Source organism: Mytilus trossulus, chromosome 4 (genome assembly GCF_036588685.1).
Source record: "Mytilus trossulus isolate FHL-02 chromosome 4, PNRI_Mtr1.1.1.hap1, whole genome shotgun sequence".
NCBI lineage: Eukaryota > Metazoa > Mollusca > Bivalvia > Mytilida > Mytilidae > Mytilus > Mytilus trossulus.
The window spans coordinates 65,228,974-65,245,759 of NC_086376.1; the positions used below are offsets into that span (position 1 = coordinate 65,228,974).

The following is a 16,786-nucleotide window of genomic DNA, read 5'->3' on the forward strand; positions in this document are numbered from 1 at the left end:
TGAATATTGGTATCAGTAAAACAATAAAGATGTGTTCAGATAAGCGTTAATTATCTCTAACTTCACACAGCTTTTCAATTTCAACAGAATTCAGGATTTTTATACTAATTTTGTACAGCAAATTGTTGAAGAACAAGTCAATATTCCTCCGACTTGACATTCTTTATTGCTGAAATAAACCTACATGAAACTGACCCAATCATAAAAACCCAGATTGATCAATGATCATGAAAACTATGATTTCAGATATATCCCTCAGACTGAAAAAAAGGATTGTTAACCAAATACAGCTGACCAACTAAAAAGATCACTGTATTATAAAAACTGAATATAAATCTGAAAAGAATTCCAGTGCTAGGGTCAGTATTACACTAGCAGTTAGGTGAATTTGTTTGGCTCAGTGTTTGAAGCCCTTACTGTAATTTTGGAATGAAAAAAATTTGTAAGGGTTCCGCGGAACCCAGTGTCTCACCTACTATTGCTGTAAATCGCAGGCTCAACAAAAATGAGGAAAAAAATCAATAAAAATATTCCTCTTGATACTATCTTTTGATTGTAAGAAGCTTCTGTCCAAATTTGGTAAAAATCTAGGATAGTTATTGAATCTAATAAATGTTTTGAAAACTTTAACTGCAGACTGTATGTAATGTTAACCGGAAGAAAATCTAAGTCCATTTAAAAGTAAAATATAGAAAAAATGGAATTTTATTTTTACAAAATTTACTTCTGGATACTATCTTATGATCATAAACAAGCTTCTGTCTAAGTTTGGTACAAACCTAGGATAGTTTAAGAAAGTTATTAAAATTCTAAAAACTTTAACCACAGAGTGAATGTAATGTTTCTCGCAGAAAAACTAAGTCAATTTAAAAGTAAAATACGGAAAAAATGGAATTTTATTTTTACAAAATTTACTTCAGGATACTATCTTATGATCATAAACAAGCTTCTGTCCAAGTTTGGTACTAACAAAGGATAGTTTAAGAAAGTTATTAAAATTCTAAAAAACTTTAACCACAGAGTGAATGTTATGTTTCCCCCCAGAAAAAACTAAGTCCATTTATAAGTAAAATATAGAAAAAATGGAATTTTTTTTTTACAAAATTTACTTCTGGATACTATCTTATTATCATAAACAAGCTTCTGTCTAAGTTTGGTACAAACCAAGGATAGTTTAAGAAAGTTATTAAAATTCTAAAAACTTTAACCACAGAGTGAATGTAATGTTTCCCCGCAGAAAAACTAAGTCCATTTATAAGTAAAATACGGAAAAAATGGAATTTTATTTTTACAAAATTTACTTCTGGATACTATCATATGATCATAAACAAGCTTCTGTCCAAGTTTGGAAGAAATTCAGTATAGTTTAAGAAAGTTATTAAAATTTCAAAAACTTTAACCACAGAGTGAATATTTGTGGACGCCGCCGACGACGGAAAGTAGGATCGCTTAGTCTCGCTTTTTCGACAAAAGTCGAAGGCTCGACAAAAAGCAATGAAAGTGCTGTCGGATTGTTTTTTTTATGTTGGCTGTGCATGTACTGATTTTGTGTTATGGTTGGATGCCCCCTTTGACTCTTTTTATGCCCCACATACGATAGTAGAGGGGCATTATGTTATCTGCTCTGTCCGTTCCTTCATCCTGCTTCAGGTTAAAGATTTTGGTGAAGGTTTTTGAATGAAGCTGAAGTCCAATCAACTTGAAACTTAGTATACATATTCTTTATGATATGATATTTCTAATTTTAATGCCAAATTATATTTTTTACCCAAACTTACGATCCATTGAATATTGAAAATGATAGTGCGAGTGAGGCATCCATGTACTTTGGACACATTCTTGTTTTTTCATATTTATCAAAATCTGCAAGGAATTGGCTGAACATTTTGCAAGAGTTGAGGCATGGACACAGCATAAGGAACCATTCATCCAATGAAAATATTGAAATCCTACAATGCAAAAGCAGTGGCCGATCCAGAAATTTTCAAAAGGGCACTCTGACTGCCTGAGAGGGGGCCACTCGAGTCATGCTTCAGTGATTCCCTAAATAACAAATCAAATTTGTCTCACAATGGAGTAGTCTGCCATCTTGGTTGGAAGCCAGGGTCATCAAACACAATTCATGAACATACCCCAATGATGATTGTGGCCAAGTTTGGTAAAATTTGGCACAGCAGTTTAAGAGAAGATTTTTGTAAAAGTAAACAAAGTCAGACAACAAGTGATTATAAAAGCTCACTGGCACTGGCGAGCTAAAAATTACCCAAAAATGTTTGTGCTTGTATCAATCTGATGAGTAACGCCCTTTTCAATTGATTGTTATACCTTGTTCTTATGGTGTGCTGTTAATACACAACTGTCCCAAATTAGGGGAGGGTTGGTCACTAGAGGACATGCTTTACCCCATCCAATTATTATGTATGTGCCTGCAATTTAGTGGTTGTTATTTTTTTCCCCTGTTTAGTGTCTTGTACATAAACCATGTGGTTATTAATGAATCCTGAATACCACCAAGCTGTAATTTATGAACTTAACATGTATCCATGTTAACACCACTGGTCAGACATGTCTGTGTAACATTGATTGTATTGGCTATATACCCTAAATTCAGAAATTATTGAGGTTTTTATTATTGCAAAATAATTTAAACTCACATTTTAAAATATCTATAAGTATGAATAAAACAGGCTTTTTCTCAAAATTGTAAAAATTAAAATCGCATTAAAGTCTAAAATGACAAAATTGCAATAATAAATGCTTGCACTAATTTCTGAATTTACAGTATGCAGTTGAAGTGACAAATAAGCAAAATCTGATTTCAATTATTTTTTCTTTATTATGAGCACAATAGGAAATGTACGTTACGCAATGCTCCAATTTAAAAGGCAAAAATTTGTTGTTTAACATACTTGATCATATATATTTATATATTTACAAAAATTTCTCCTACAATATAACTGTTAGCCAATGACAATATAGATGATTTTTTTCTATGTATTACAATGAAATTTATATACATGCACACTAGTTTAATAAGGTATACATCGAACATCAAATAAGTAATCTGCACACAAATAACAAAGGAAAAACTATATCTGCTGTTCATTCAAATATTTTGTACCTTTTTTTAACTTTTCTTAGAATGCCTTTAACTACTATTATACAAATATATTTCAGCAAATCTTTTAACGCAAGCTAAGTTATATAAAATAGATTATCTTTTTATTATTTCATTGACTATCTCAAATATAAAATTTAACATAAAACTGTACAAATCAGATACAAAATAAATCAATAAACAGCAGCTAGGAAAAATTGACTCCAAAAATATGAAACAGTAATCAAGCTTACTCCTCGTCTGATATTCTCTCAGAAGTGTCATGTGACACGGTGTATTTATGATTTTTTTTCAATCTTACAAAAAAATATTTACAAACAAATGAAATCTGTCATGAGTGAAGGGGGCATATATCACCAGAAACGTGATAATAAAATTCATCAACAAAGTGCAACCTTTTTCATCAGTACAACCCTCAATCTAACTACAGTCTATAAAACATAGGGCTTTGCCTAGCTTTTTCATCTTTCTGATCCAATGGAAAATATAGGGTTCTACCCAACTTCTTTACCCTCTTGCTTCAATAGAAAATATAGGGTTCTACCTAGCTTCTTTGCCCTCTTGCTTCAAAGGAAAATATAGGGTTCTACCTAGCTACTCTATCCTCCTGCTCCAATCAATTCTCCATTCAAACCAAAAAGGTGACACATCTGTTAATCTGACAAATCTGAGAGAAATCGTTTAAAACCATTCACCACAGGGATTCATAAGGCACCCACAATATACATCGTGAACAACAGCACACACACTAGCTTGATCTCTATGGAATAATACTATACAATGATGTTACACATCAAATGAAGACCATTTCCAATATTAAATAACAATATTAATAAGCAAAAAAATTCTCATAAACTACAATTAATTCACAGCATCTTCAAGACTTACGAAAATCTACTAACGACCATTTAAAGGGGGGAACTTCTCACAGAAACCACTTAATATTAAACCCCAGCAGTGTGACACAGAACACCAACACAAAATATTTTAAAATACAACAAAATTTAAGAGGCCATTTTCATCAATTCTGTCCTCAGTTGTCATCTTTTTCCATGTTTAACTGGTTCCCCAATATGTATTGGTGTAACCTTTGGGAGTTACAGCCTTGGCCTGTGAACTAGTCTGTTGGGAGTGAATGCGTGCACTGGATCCAGTACTTGTATCCTACAATGGACAAAAAATAATGCTGTTTATAGCAACTTATGAATATGCATACTAGAAATTGCAAAAATGAGTAAAAATAAGGACCAGTTTAAGCTTTATCACTAACTTATAATTAAATCTAACACTGTATGGAGTGGAGAAACAGAATCAAACTTAGAGATGTTCAGAATCCTCTGGTTATTATATCCATGTATTGCTTTTAAAAATTTTGCCCACTAAATCTTACATTTTTTTTCCGTCATCTTGTAACATATAGTTTCAAAAGCAATATTTGAAAATCTGATAAAATCCTATTATTTTTGAGAGAAAAAATGTAAAAAAAAGTCAAGAGAGAATCTTATTTCACAAAATTTTCAATGGCTTATATCTCAAACACTAGCACAAGGACCCATCATTTCTTTCTTTCTTATGAGTTCCTTTATTTATTTACTATCGGTCCATTCAAGTGGTCTTTAGGCTTGTTATTATTAACTGAGAAGTAGACATCTTTAAGGTGGTGTTTAGTAGAACATTCTTGTTCTGTTATTAATTTTTACAACTGTCCAATACCCAAATGCCCATACTTAAGAGTTCACAATTGACTATTGTGATCAGTATAGATTTTTTTATATCATTCTTTTAGAGATCTGGAAAATAGTGTGCTAACGAATGTCTGAACTAGCATTTACAATAAAACAAGTGAAACTGCGAGCTACTGCTCACTGATGATACCCCCGACGCAAGTGGATAATATTAATAGTGTAAAAATATGCAAGTGTTTGGTAAACAGGAAGTTGTCTTGTGATGAATCTGAAAACCCATCACACGGTATAGCTGACTTATATAAATCCTGAAACCAAATTTCAGAAATCCTTGTATTGTAGTTCCTGAGAAAAATGTGACGAAATTTTCAACTTAGCTATCATGTGTAAAATTATACAAGTGTTCGGTAAACAGGAAGTTGTCAAGTAATCAATCTGAAAACGCATCACAGGGTATAGCTGACTTAGATAAACCCTAAAACCAAATTTCAGAAATCCTTGTATTGTAGTTTCTGAGAAAAATATTCATGGGACGGACGGACAGACAGAGGTAAAACAGTATACCCCCCCCCCCCCCCCCCCTTTTTTAAAGCGGGGGTATAATTATCATAAAGCAGCAAAACAATCATATCTAAATTTCAACGACAGGCAATATGTAAAACAATCACACCACAGATGTTTTTTTTATTTGTAAAATTTTCAGAAAAATGTTATTTCATTGACAAATACAAGATAAACAGGCGACACAGCAGTTGACCAAAAAAGTATTCTTATGTTCCTTATAAAAATTATTTACCTGCTGCAATCCCTGCATATGGAGCTGGGATGGAGGCTGATGAGTCATCAATGGAATAAACTGAGCAGCTCCATATGGATTTGTTGGTGCACCAATATGACTTCCTGCTTGGGTTCCTGTCGCAAACTGCTGTAAATTAAATAAGAGAAGTTCTAGCATGAATACCTTGTTTATCAAATTCCTGTGTTCCAATCGTGAAGATGGAACAAGTTAACCTTTCTAGTAGAATACATTGTTTATCAAATCCCTGTCCCAATCATGATTTTGACTGTAGATAATGGTGAAAATCGATTCCATAAGCAAGGGGTACAATCAAAAGCACGTGATGGATATACACACACCGGATGTTACAGTCGAACTTGCCTCATGAAAGGTTAGTAGTTGCATTTTTTTGTTTATATCAATTACATTTTGATTAATAAGTTGGCACACCGAATGTCGGATAGTATGTAGTTTTAAGATACACAATTGTTTTTGCTAGAAAGCGTGCAGTTATTGCAAACACTTTGACACAGTTCCAAATTTTCGAAATTTATCTATGTCGAAGTGTTAGCATTAACTGCACGCTTTCCAGCAAGGAAAATTGTGTATTTCAAAATTAGATAGTATCTGACATTCGGTGCACTACCTTATTTATTAAATTTTATTGATATAAACAAGTAAATACGACTACTTACCTTTCAAGCGGTCTGCTCGACTGTTACTTCCGGTGTGTGTATATCCATCACATGATTTTGATTGTACCCCTTGATAAGACTCACTTAAAACACAATTTCCAACTTGGTATATATTCATGCAAGTTAAAAAAAAAATCTATATTGTGTCTAGAAATGTATCTAACTTCATAAAAATTTCAGTTCAGGCACACCAAAGTTTTTAACAACCTTGACTGGCTATACAGCCCTTGCACAGTCAGCTGTTCCCTTAAAGAAACCAACATTGAGAATTCTAGTAATTTTCCTTTGAAAATAATAAAAACATTGGACAAAGGAATAAAGCAAATTCTGTATTGATCTTTTCAAATTACCTGTGAATGTGTTTTGCCATAGCCTGACACACCTGGCAGTCCTGTTCCGGCCAAATCAGCTGTTACTGTGGTAGCAGATCCTATAATTAATGATAAGTGTCATTTTTCAAAGAGTAATACACTCAATTTTGTGTATTGTTTAGGTTTTAGATGTTTATTTCACCTAGTGAAGTTTGTATGAAGAAAAATTACCAAAATAAAGTACAGCACAAATACAAGTATCAATAAGGTAAGTAAATAAAGTCAAATTTGAGTAATCCATCAACATAAGTAATTTTTTGGGGGAATTACTGTATGATGGGCTATTCTATATTGACTGCTGTTCCTGGGTGTTACAATTGTATTGAAGCTGAGGATTTAAAAGCTGTCATTATGATCTGAACAAATATCAGTAAAACATTTACAATAAACAGCTGCGCCATGAGGGCATGATACACCCGTCATGTTTTCAGAGAATAAAGGTTAATCACCTCTCAATGTCAGATCAGAACCTTAAAAAAACCAAAGGGAGGTTACCTAATAGATATAAATCAGTCACCAAAGTTTAATGAAAACTGCTCAAAGAAATTTAAGGATATTGTTCGAAAACTAGAAATTCCCCCCCTTGTTATGCAAAAAATCCAATGTATAAATTTATAAAAATAGAATGGGAGCTTACAACAATATATATAAACAATTTACCAAAATTTCATGAAAACTATTTTCTTAATGTCCGAAAACGTGATAATTCCCCATTTATTAAAACCCTTTTACAAGTATATCAGAAATTTATGAAAATTCGAATGGGAGCTTATAACTATAGAAAAAAAACAATTTACCAAAATTTCTGGAAAACTGTTGAAAGCATTTTGAGATATTGTCTGAATCCCCTTTTTTGAAATGAATATAACCCCACAATTCAGTAAAAATATATCTAAAATGTATAAAAATTGAAATGAAGCTTGTGTCAACAGATATGAACAATTCTGCAAAGTTTCTTGCAAATTGGTGAAATCGTTTGTGAGTAATAGTCCAAAAACTGGACAATCCATCCCCCTTAAAGTAATGAATAAAACCTTAAAAGCTAAAAAAACATGAAATCTTATCTTTATGAAAAAAACGAAAGGCAGCTCACATAAATAGATATAAACAATTCATCAAAGTTTCATGCAAATTGGTTAAAGCATTTTTGAGTTTATGTCCTATAGTTAACAACAGTATACCATAAAATGTCCCGTAAACGGGCGTATAAAAAGAAGTATCATAGTTCGTTCTTATGTTGTATTGCTTCACCACTGTCCTAGGTTAAGGAGATAGTTGGGACCTAACATGTTTTGAGCCTGTAATTCAGTGGTTGTTGTTTGTTGCTGAGTTACATATTTGTTTTTCATTCATTTTTTTGTACATTAATTAGGCAGTTAAGTTTTCTTGTTTTCCATTTGTGATTTCCTGGTCTTTTAAAGCTGACTATGTGGTATGGACTTTGATCATTATTGAAGGCCGTACAGTGACCTATAGCTGTTGATTTCTGTGCCATCTGGTCTCTTGTTGAGAGATGTTTCATTGGCAGTCATACCACATCTTCTTTTTAATAATTAGTATTTACACTTCTAAACTATGTTAGTAAAATAAATAGTATTATTAGTTTATACTACACATGATGCTAACCGTTTAACAAACCTGAAACTCCTGTTACTTTGTTCTGGGACTGATTGATGTAGGTAGACTTGGTGAAGTCCTGTGCCAATTCCTCATAAGCTGCAATACATTTAAATTTATATATACACAATAAAAATAAATAGTGTGTGACACAAAGGAATACAATAACAAATAAATCTATAAATTAGGTTTGACTCATCCCCCTGGATGTGATTATCTATAATAAAATTGAGAATGGAAATGGGGAATGTGTTAAAGAGACAACAACCTGACCATAGAAAAAACAACAGCAGAAGGTCACCAACAGGTCTTCAATATAGCGAGAAATTCCCGCACCTGTAGGTGTCCTTCAGCTGGCCCCTAAACAAATATATACTAGTTCAGTGATAATGAACGCCATCTGTTTAGATTAAGAAATTCAAACTATCTCTGGTCAGGAAGAGAATGTCAATTACTATGTGACAGCACCATCAGAAACTACAGAACCACACATATTCTGGAATGCTATTAAATAACTGCTGCATGTACATTAACTAGACAAAAATTCAATGGATCAAGGAGAATTATTTTAATATTTTCAAGTAACTTGAAATATTTACTTTGAAATATTCAAAATAATGAAAGATCAAAGATTTACATATTTGCGACAATTTACATTTTCGCATCATTTTTCTGTTTGCTAAAGTTACTTGGTTTACAGTTTTGTGATTCTTACCTTTATTACTACCATAAGTGTGAGATCCATAAGTCTGTTTTTGGAACTGTGCATTTGCTGTGGTACCAGCATGGGGAGCTCCTGTGTTAGTCACTGGTGGTACCTATAAAATAATCGTCATCTTTAGGATTGACATAAAAAGTTCAAAAACTTTAATTATCTAATATAAAAGAAGTAATATAATGATCAAATAATCATGCAACAAAGATTTTGGTTTTAATTGGAAATTATGGTATAAGAAAAATCTTACAATTCTCAAATGCTTTTTTCTGGTCAGCTGAAGTCACTTGCTATATTTACATTGAAATTATATGTACCATAACAGGTTGAATTGTGCATTTCAGTACTGTTCACAGATGACTGTGAAATAATGGCTATGTCAAAGAAATGTTTCTTTTTATATTAAAGTGATTTCAAACAGTATTAATGCACAAGATTGCAATAAAAAAACACCTACTATTTAACACATTATCACGCCTAAACATTTTCATATTACTGTTATGACAATTAATACTGTGGATTCATTTATTTTCGTGGATTAAGTAAAACTTGCATTTTTGTGGATATTTAATTTCTTGGTTTTGATGATTTCTGTGTACAAAGCCTACAGAAAATTTGTTATTTGTTGAAATTTGAATTCCTGATGCACCTGTTCCCACGAAACTGGTATCAAACGAACAATAACGAATCTACAGTAGGTCATTGTAAATGAAAACTTACTGGGAACATTTGTGGTGGGTACTGGAACCCCATGGCAGTGGGAGCACCTGGCAAAACAGTTCCTGGGTAACAGTATCCATATGGTAAGTTAATAAAATGCTGCTGCTGGTGTGATTGTGTTGACTGTTGTTGGGTAGAAGGAATCGGTGACTGTGCTTCTACTCTATTCAACTTGTTTTCTGTACCTGAAATGTCAAAAATAATGTAAATATTTTGCACCAAGTGAATATCTATTAAATTTATTTCTATTAATTGTAAGACCATTTAAATATATTTCAATTATCTACTCCAAAAAATATTGCAGCATGAAAGAATTGAACTTGTTCTTATTGTGTGCTCAACATTATATCTATACTACTGAAGAGACCAATTTCATTATGTGAAAACACAAACACCTGACATCTGGACCTCTCTCCCTTTTTAAGTATAAACCCCCTGCCTTATTGTACACCTATTTCACAGGCATCTTCTAGTTATTACTAATGCTATAGAGAATTCATATTCTTATATTCCAATTTTCAGCTGCTATTTGGTCAAACTAGATATCATTGAGATGGAAGCCATCTCTGTGGGCCCCGCTGTCAATAACGTTGGGTAAATAAATATAGTGTGAATCAAAATTGTAAGCGATGGACAGACCAACAGACAGACAGACCTTTGACCTAGGAAGTTGTACATACATCATGACACACCCTCTGGTGTTGGTTAAAATGGATGTCAAGTATAATATTTGAAATCAAAACGGTTCCCAAGATATAGAGCGGACACAATCTTTAACTCAGGACACATGGTTGTCAACTAAAACCAAAGTTTTTTTTACCTTGACCTTTGACCTAGGAAGTTGTACATACATCATGACACGCCCTCTGATGGTGGTTAAAATGGATGTCAAGTATAAACTTTGAAATCATAAAGGTTATCCAGATATGGAGCAGACAACGATCTTTACCACAGGACACAGGGTTGTCAACTGAAACCAAAGTTTTTGACCTTGACCTTTGACCTAGGCAGTTGTACATACATCATGACACACTCTCTGGTGTTGGTTAATAAACTTGTTAAGTATTAAGTATAAAATCAGAACGGTTATCTAGATATGTAGCGGACACGATCTTCATCACAGGACACAGGGTTGTCAACTGAAACCAAAGTTTGTGACCTTGACCTTTGACCTAGGAAGTTGTACATACATCATGACACACCCTCTGGTGTTGGTTAAAATGAATGTCAAGTATAAACTTTGAAATCATAAGGGTTCTCAAGATAAAGAGCGGACATGATCATCACCACAGGACACAGGGTTGTCAACTGAAACCAAAGTTTTTTTACCTTGACCTTTGACCTAGAAAGTTGTACATACATCATGACACCCCCTCTAGTGGTGGTTAATAAACATGTAAAGTATAAAGTATGAAATCATAATGGTTTTCTAGATATGCAGGGTTTTAGCTAGGATTTTGAGGTCTTTAGTCACTTTTGCGCGTGATAAAAATCAGCCTTAATTTTTTATAAAGCAAGGGATCTAAGATGTTTATCAAACTAGCTATACATATATGTCCAAGTCCTTCAAGGACTAGTCTAGGATCTTTGAAGACTTTAGGATTGCTAATGTAGGCAGTTATTGACAATATTGAATGAATTGACTGACGTGATGCTAAGATATGAAGATAAGAACAGGGATCTGGTAATATGGTCAAAACATCACTTCAGTTATTTTCAGGGCACACCCCTTATCAACAAAAGTTGGGTGCCTCTATTTTTTAACCACTGCACAAATGAACTTGTAACGACTTTTTCACTTCACAATCATGTATATCCTTGAAAATACGTTTTAATATCTATTTGGAATCAATTTCTTTAATATTGGATAGAAGGATCTGCATCCGTACTTAATGTGACGATTCTAATGACTGTAGACTGTAGATCATGTTTACTTTCGATTTTTAAACGAAAGAAATGAAAACGGGAAGTGACAATTGAATTATAATTTCAGAATAAAACCGGATTCATCTACGATCTTTTATGCATGCGCAATACATAGAACAGGAAGCACCTGTTTGCAAGTGAAAATATTTACGTTTTGAAAAAAGTTCATTCTTTTTAATCGAAGTTGTCGAAAGTTTTTGATGAATATTTATATAAAGTATGACGAAAATACGTTGAAATGACGAAACTACGACAAGCAAACTGCAAATTATGATCGTAAGGGAAATATTGAAATTAAAATAAAGTTGAAATGTCCGGGAAGTTTATCAATTTTGTTCAAATGACGAAAATACGACTGAACTGTGAGAAATGATTAAAATGAAATGCTGACTGACTGATTTAACCTAAATAGATTATTATGATGGTCATTTATGAGGTTTTATAATGATAATTAAGGGATTAGCAACCCATCTGATTGGCGATAGGCGGATTACTTGTCATCACAACTTTTAACACATTGGTAAACGTTAATTACCTGAGGGTCATAAACTTGTCAGAAACATAAAGACAGGTAGAATTCAAGTAATTTGATGTGTAAATATTTTTACACTTTCCAAATTTAAGTGACGAAATTGATATGAAATATTTTCGTCAAGTCGAAAACCTTTTCGTAAAATACGAAAGTGACGAGCGCTAGCTAAATCACTGTAGATATGGAGCGGACACAAAGTTAAAGTGTTACGGACGGACGGACAGACGGACGGACAGACTGATCACTTTAGGGCGACCCGACTTTTAGTCGGAGCCCTAATTAATATACAAACCTGAATAAGGTACATTTCCAGCCAGGGATGTCTGTTCTCGTCCAGTATTTAGTGTTGTAGGTACATTACCAAATGCAGTCATATCATAGTTATAATTCTGCAAGTTTTGTAAGTTCTGAAATACAACAAAAAATAATGCAATCAAACATAACGCATTGATTATAAAAACTATTCATATCTTTGAAAATTGGAAACAATGAATGATAAAAAAAACTGGCAATTTTTTCAGGTCAGAGATATCATTTTCTTGGTTAATTAAAAAAAAATCCATGGAGGTTTGACAAGTTATTGATGACTGAAAAAATAAATACAGACACAAAATACATGCAGGTTTTGCTCATTGTTGAAGGCTGCACGGTGACCTATACATGTTAATTTCTGTGTAATTTAAGTCTCATTGGCAATCATACCACATCTTCTTCTTTAATATATGTACATGTAAGTGTTGGCACAGTAATTGTTGGAATGTATAATTGCTATGTCTAGCTTCTGTGACATATATGGGGCGTCTAGTAATGTTTCAAAATAATTAAAACCATATCTAACCGTGAAACTGATCTTGAGGGGTAATGACCAAAATTCAGTATCAAGTGGACAAACGTAACAATTTTATTTTGACATTTTTTTTTTTACAATTATGGAAAAGTAGTAATAATTGTTATCTATGGTACATATGCAACAAGACATTACTCACCATTGGGGGTATTCTCTGTTGAAGCAACTGAATATCTTCATAACCATATAAAGGCTGTTGTAATCCCTGAAGGTAGAAAACAAATACATGACAATTATTTCAAACTGAGAGTTTATCTATATAACTTTCAACAAAACTAGTGTTCTATTTATAGCAAATAAAGCCATGTTATTTTATTTCCTAGAACATCATTAGAAGGGTGATAGTGTTCATGTTTAGAACTATTTGGAGCATTCAAGTCATATTCCAGATCCTACTTAAAAACAAGATTTAACCCAGGTGTCCACATTGGATATTTTAAGACAACTATCCAATGTACATATTTAAATTTTTTAATCAAAATCAATCCAGATAGATACAATGAGATATAAAGTTCAATTTATTCTAAGGGTAAAGTCACAAATACTAAGTATTACTGACTTACAGCAAAGTATGGCAAGTTCTGTCCCATTATATACTGATGGCTCAGTAATGGTACACCTGGTGGCAAATTTGGTGGTGCTTTACTGGCTGTAAAAAGAAAGCATACATAATTGTTTAAGATAAAAGCAATTTCTCAATTGCAAGTTTGAGCAGATTTTTTTTTGTGAAGAGTATGAATAAAACCAATAATATATAGGAATAAAATAATTTATATTGTAGACATCAATGAGATCAAGCCAACAAGTACTCTATGACCATCAACAGTGCAAACAAAGATGTCTTGTATGCTTCACTGATTATAGTAGAATTTGATTAGATCAAGATCTTACCACATAAACATGATACACAGACAGAAGGACATGTACACCTTATAATCTATCTATATACAGACTTGTACACCTTATAATATATCTAAACACCAATAATATGTGATATTAAATAAATCTCTATTGTTCTCAATGTCACATTCAATCACACATTATAATAATATTTTATAAAACAAAACAATGAACAACCACAGTTAATGTTACACATATTCAGTAGTATTTCCTAAAATCCAAATAAAAGAATTTGTTTGTCACCATTTCTATCTTTCAGTTTGTATACATAGTCAAAACTAAATATTTACAATTCTGACATTGCAAGAGTGATATAATAATGCCCTGTCACAATAATCAGTAGATTTTTAACATATGCTTACACTTACTGGTACCAGCGGAACTGGAAACTTTAGCTGATGTTGTTGACTGTACTGTTGATGTTACTGCCGATGATGATGAAACTGATGGAGTCGTCACCGTCGAGATTAGGGAAGTTGAATTTGTTGTAGATGTTAAACTTGCTGTTGTTGACGATGAGGAATTTTCATACTGAAAAAGACAATTAGCACTTATATGTCTCTTGCATAAAATGAAAGATAATTGTGATAGCTGTAGCTGTAAAATAATTTTATTAAAAGGTTATAATATAGTTTATATCAAATCTACCAGCTTACAAATTCACTTGATGATAAAATCTTGGTTGGAAGGCAATTTTAATTATTTGTGTATAAGTTCGTGGGCTTGTCAAGAACTTCAAAATTTTGCGGTTATGTATGCAACATAAAATGCAATAGTATGGTTGATGGCTATGAAAGTGCTTTCCAAGCCACAAGCCGTATTGTTTTTAAATTGAATAGCCCTAAAGAAACTTGGCTATTAACATGTTCATAAATATTTACATAAAAAGACTAAGGAAACACATGGTAATTACATATCTACAACAGATTGTTTTTTATAACAATACATCCTGATATTACAAAATTATAAATATCTAAAAACTATCATCATCATCTCTTCAGCATAGTTTACATCATTCTATCTTTACAGAAAAAAAGTTTTTGTTTTTTGTTGAATGATTGCAAAGGTCATCGTTATTTTATGCAATTACTGTCAATATTGTTTTCAAATCCCATGTCATTTTAACTGTTTCACTAGTTCAAAACTGTTATTTGACAATCATTGAAAAAACAAATATCCCCATAGATAAAAATAAAACATACCTGTGATGGAGATTGTCTCGAATCTAAGTTGTTTTCTTTCACTGTCATTTTAGATAATGTTTCACCGAGTTTATTACCAGAAAGAGCAGAGGTCTGCAGGTTGGATTGTAGGCTGCTCTGGTGGGGGTTCCCTCCAAATGTTTGTGATGTATATGATGACTGAGTCCCTGAAGAGCTACCATCACGCTGGTAGCTGCTACTTGACTGAGAAACATTTGTTGAGAATGTTCCTGACTGAGAATCTCTACCATAACTAGTTGAAACTTGTGGCTGATAAGAAGATGTCACCTGTGTTGAGCCACCTTGATGATAAATAGAACCAGACGGACTTTGTCCTTGATAGGCATTGGACACAGCTGCTTGATACAAGGAGCTCTGTCCACTTTGGTTAGCACTATAATTCTGGGCAGCCTGTGTTACACTACTGAATGAACTTCCACCTGTATATGAATTGGGTTGATTCTGGCGATCTGAATATGATCCAGCTTGATTTGTTCTTTCAGATCCGTATGAACCTGCTGACTGACTTTGTCTATCACTAAAAGAATTAGACTGACTTGGTCTTTCTGAGTAAGAACTACCACTCTGAGTTTGTCTATCATTGTATGAACCTCTTTGACTTGATGGATCACTATATGAACCACCCTGGCTTTTCATATCATTGTATGCACTTCCTTGATTTTGATTTCCAGCCAAATTAAATGTTTCCGACGTAGTTTGTGATCCTGGATATGCACCAGGGGGATTCTGACTTCCAGATATTGAGTTGCCACTCTGGCTACCAGGGAATGAACTGCCCCTACTACCAGAAAATGAGCCAGTTTGACTTTGTGTACTTGGATAAGAACTAGGACCATTCTGATTATTCTGATAGCTTGCAGTCTGATTCTGATTCCCTGAAAAAGAACCTGGTTGGCTTTGGAATGTTGACCCAGACTGTCCATAGTTTTGATACTGGTTCGGGGATGAACCATATTGTGACTGTCCACTATGAAACTGGTTTTGACCAGCAGGAAATTGGTTCTGTCCAGTTTGAAACTGGTTTTGACTAGACTGATACTGGTTTCCTCCAGATTGATATTGAGTTTGGTAAGAACTTTGCGGAGAAGAGGAGTTGAAATCTGATTTATTTGGTAACCCAGCTGAATTTGACAGTCTATTTGTAGCACTATCTGAAGAATTTGAAAGCCCTCTTGCATTTGAAAGTCCTGATGAGTTCGTTAATCCTGCTGAATTAGACAGTCCAGCTGAGTTGGACTGACCAGCTGTTCCACTCAGTCCTGCAGCATTGGACATGGCTGACTTCTGTGACTGGTATGGACTTGTTCCATAACCACCTTGTGAAAAAGAACCCATATTGGATTCTGGATTACTTGTTGACAGTGAATCTACAAAATAAACGATACTATTTAATGTAGTGAAACTAAGATTTACATGTACCTTACAACATTACATGTCAAATTGTTTTTTTCTTTTAAATAATAATTACAAAAAAAAATAATGAATCGATGTTTAACAAGAGGCTCTCAAGAGCCTGAATCGCTCACCTTAATTCTTTTGGTTAAATCTCTCATCAATGATTATTTTGGCTTTTCAATTTATTTAAATGTTTTTTGGATCGTCCTATTTTCTTCAAAAGCAAAAAAAAAATCTTTTTCTCCGATGTTCTATTTTAGCCAT

General features: G+C 33.2%; 1 protein-coding gene across 8 annotated transcripts in view; it reads right to left on the reverse strand.

Annotated features, from left to right (window-relative positions):
* Positions 1 to 2,816: 2,816 nt before the first annotated feature.
* The window catches only part of LOC134715757 (ubiquitin-associated protein 2-like), a 34,161-nt gene continuing 20,191 nt past the window's right edge, over positions 2,817 to 16,786 (reverse strand). For 4 of the 8 annotated variants that reach the window (XM_063578180.1, XM_063578177.1, XM_063578172.1 and 1 more), the window contains 11 exons: positions 15,107 to 16,494; positions 14,267 to 14,435; positions 13,568 to 13,653; positions 13,144 to 13,209; positions 12,450 to 12,564; positions 9,700 to 9,884; positions 8,980 to 9,082; positions 8,274 to 8,363; positions 6,627 to 6,706; positions 5,600 to 5,728; positions 2,817 to 4,282 (listed from right to left, as the gene is read on the reverse strand). In XM_063578180.1, the coding sequence (XP_063434250.1) occupies positions 4,175 to 4,282; positions 5,600 to 5,728; positions 6,627 to 6,706; positions 8,274 to 8,363; positions 8,980 to 9,082; positions 9,700 to 9,884; positions 12,450 to 12,564; positions 13,144 to 13,209; positions 13,568 to 13,653; positions 14,267 to 14,435; positions 15,107 to 16,494 (2,519 nt within the window). In that variant the 3' untranslated portion in view covers positions 2,817 to 4,174. The remainder of the gene's footprint in view (positions 4,283 to 5,599; positions 5,729 to 6,626; positions 6,707 to 8,273; positions 8,364 to 8,979; positions 9,083 to 9,699; positions 9,885 to 12,449; positions 12,565 to 13,143; positions 13,210 to 13,567; positions 13,654 to 14,266; positions 14,436 to 15,106; positions 16,495 to 16,786) is intronic. The other 4 variants (XM_063578176.1, XM_063578179.1, XM_063578178.1 and 1 more) reach the window with 4 other exon arrangements.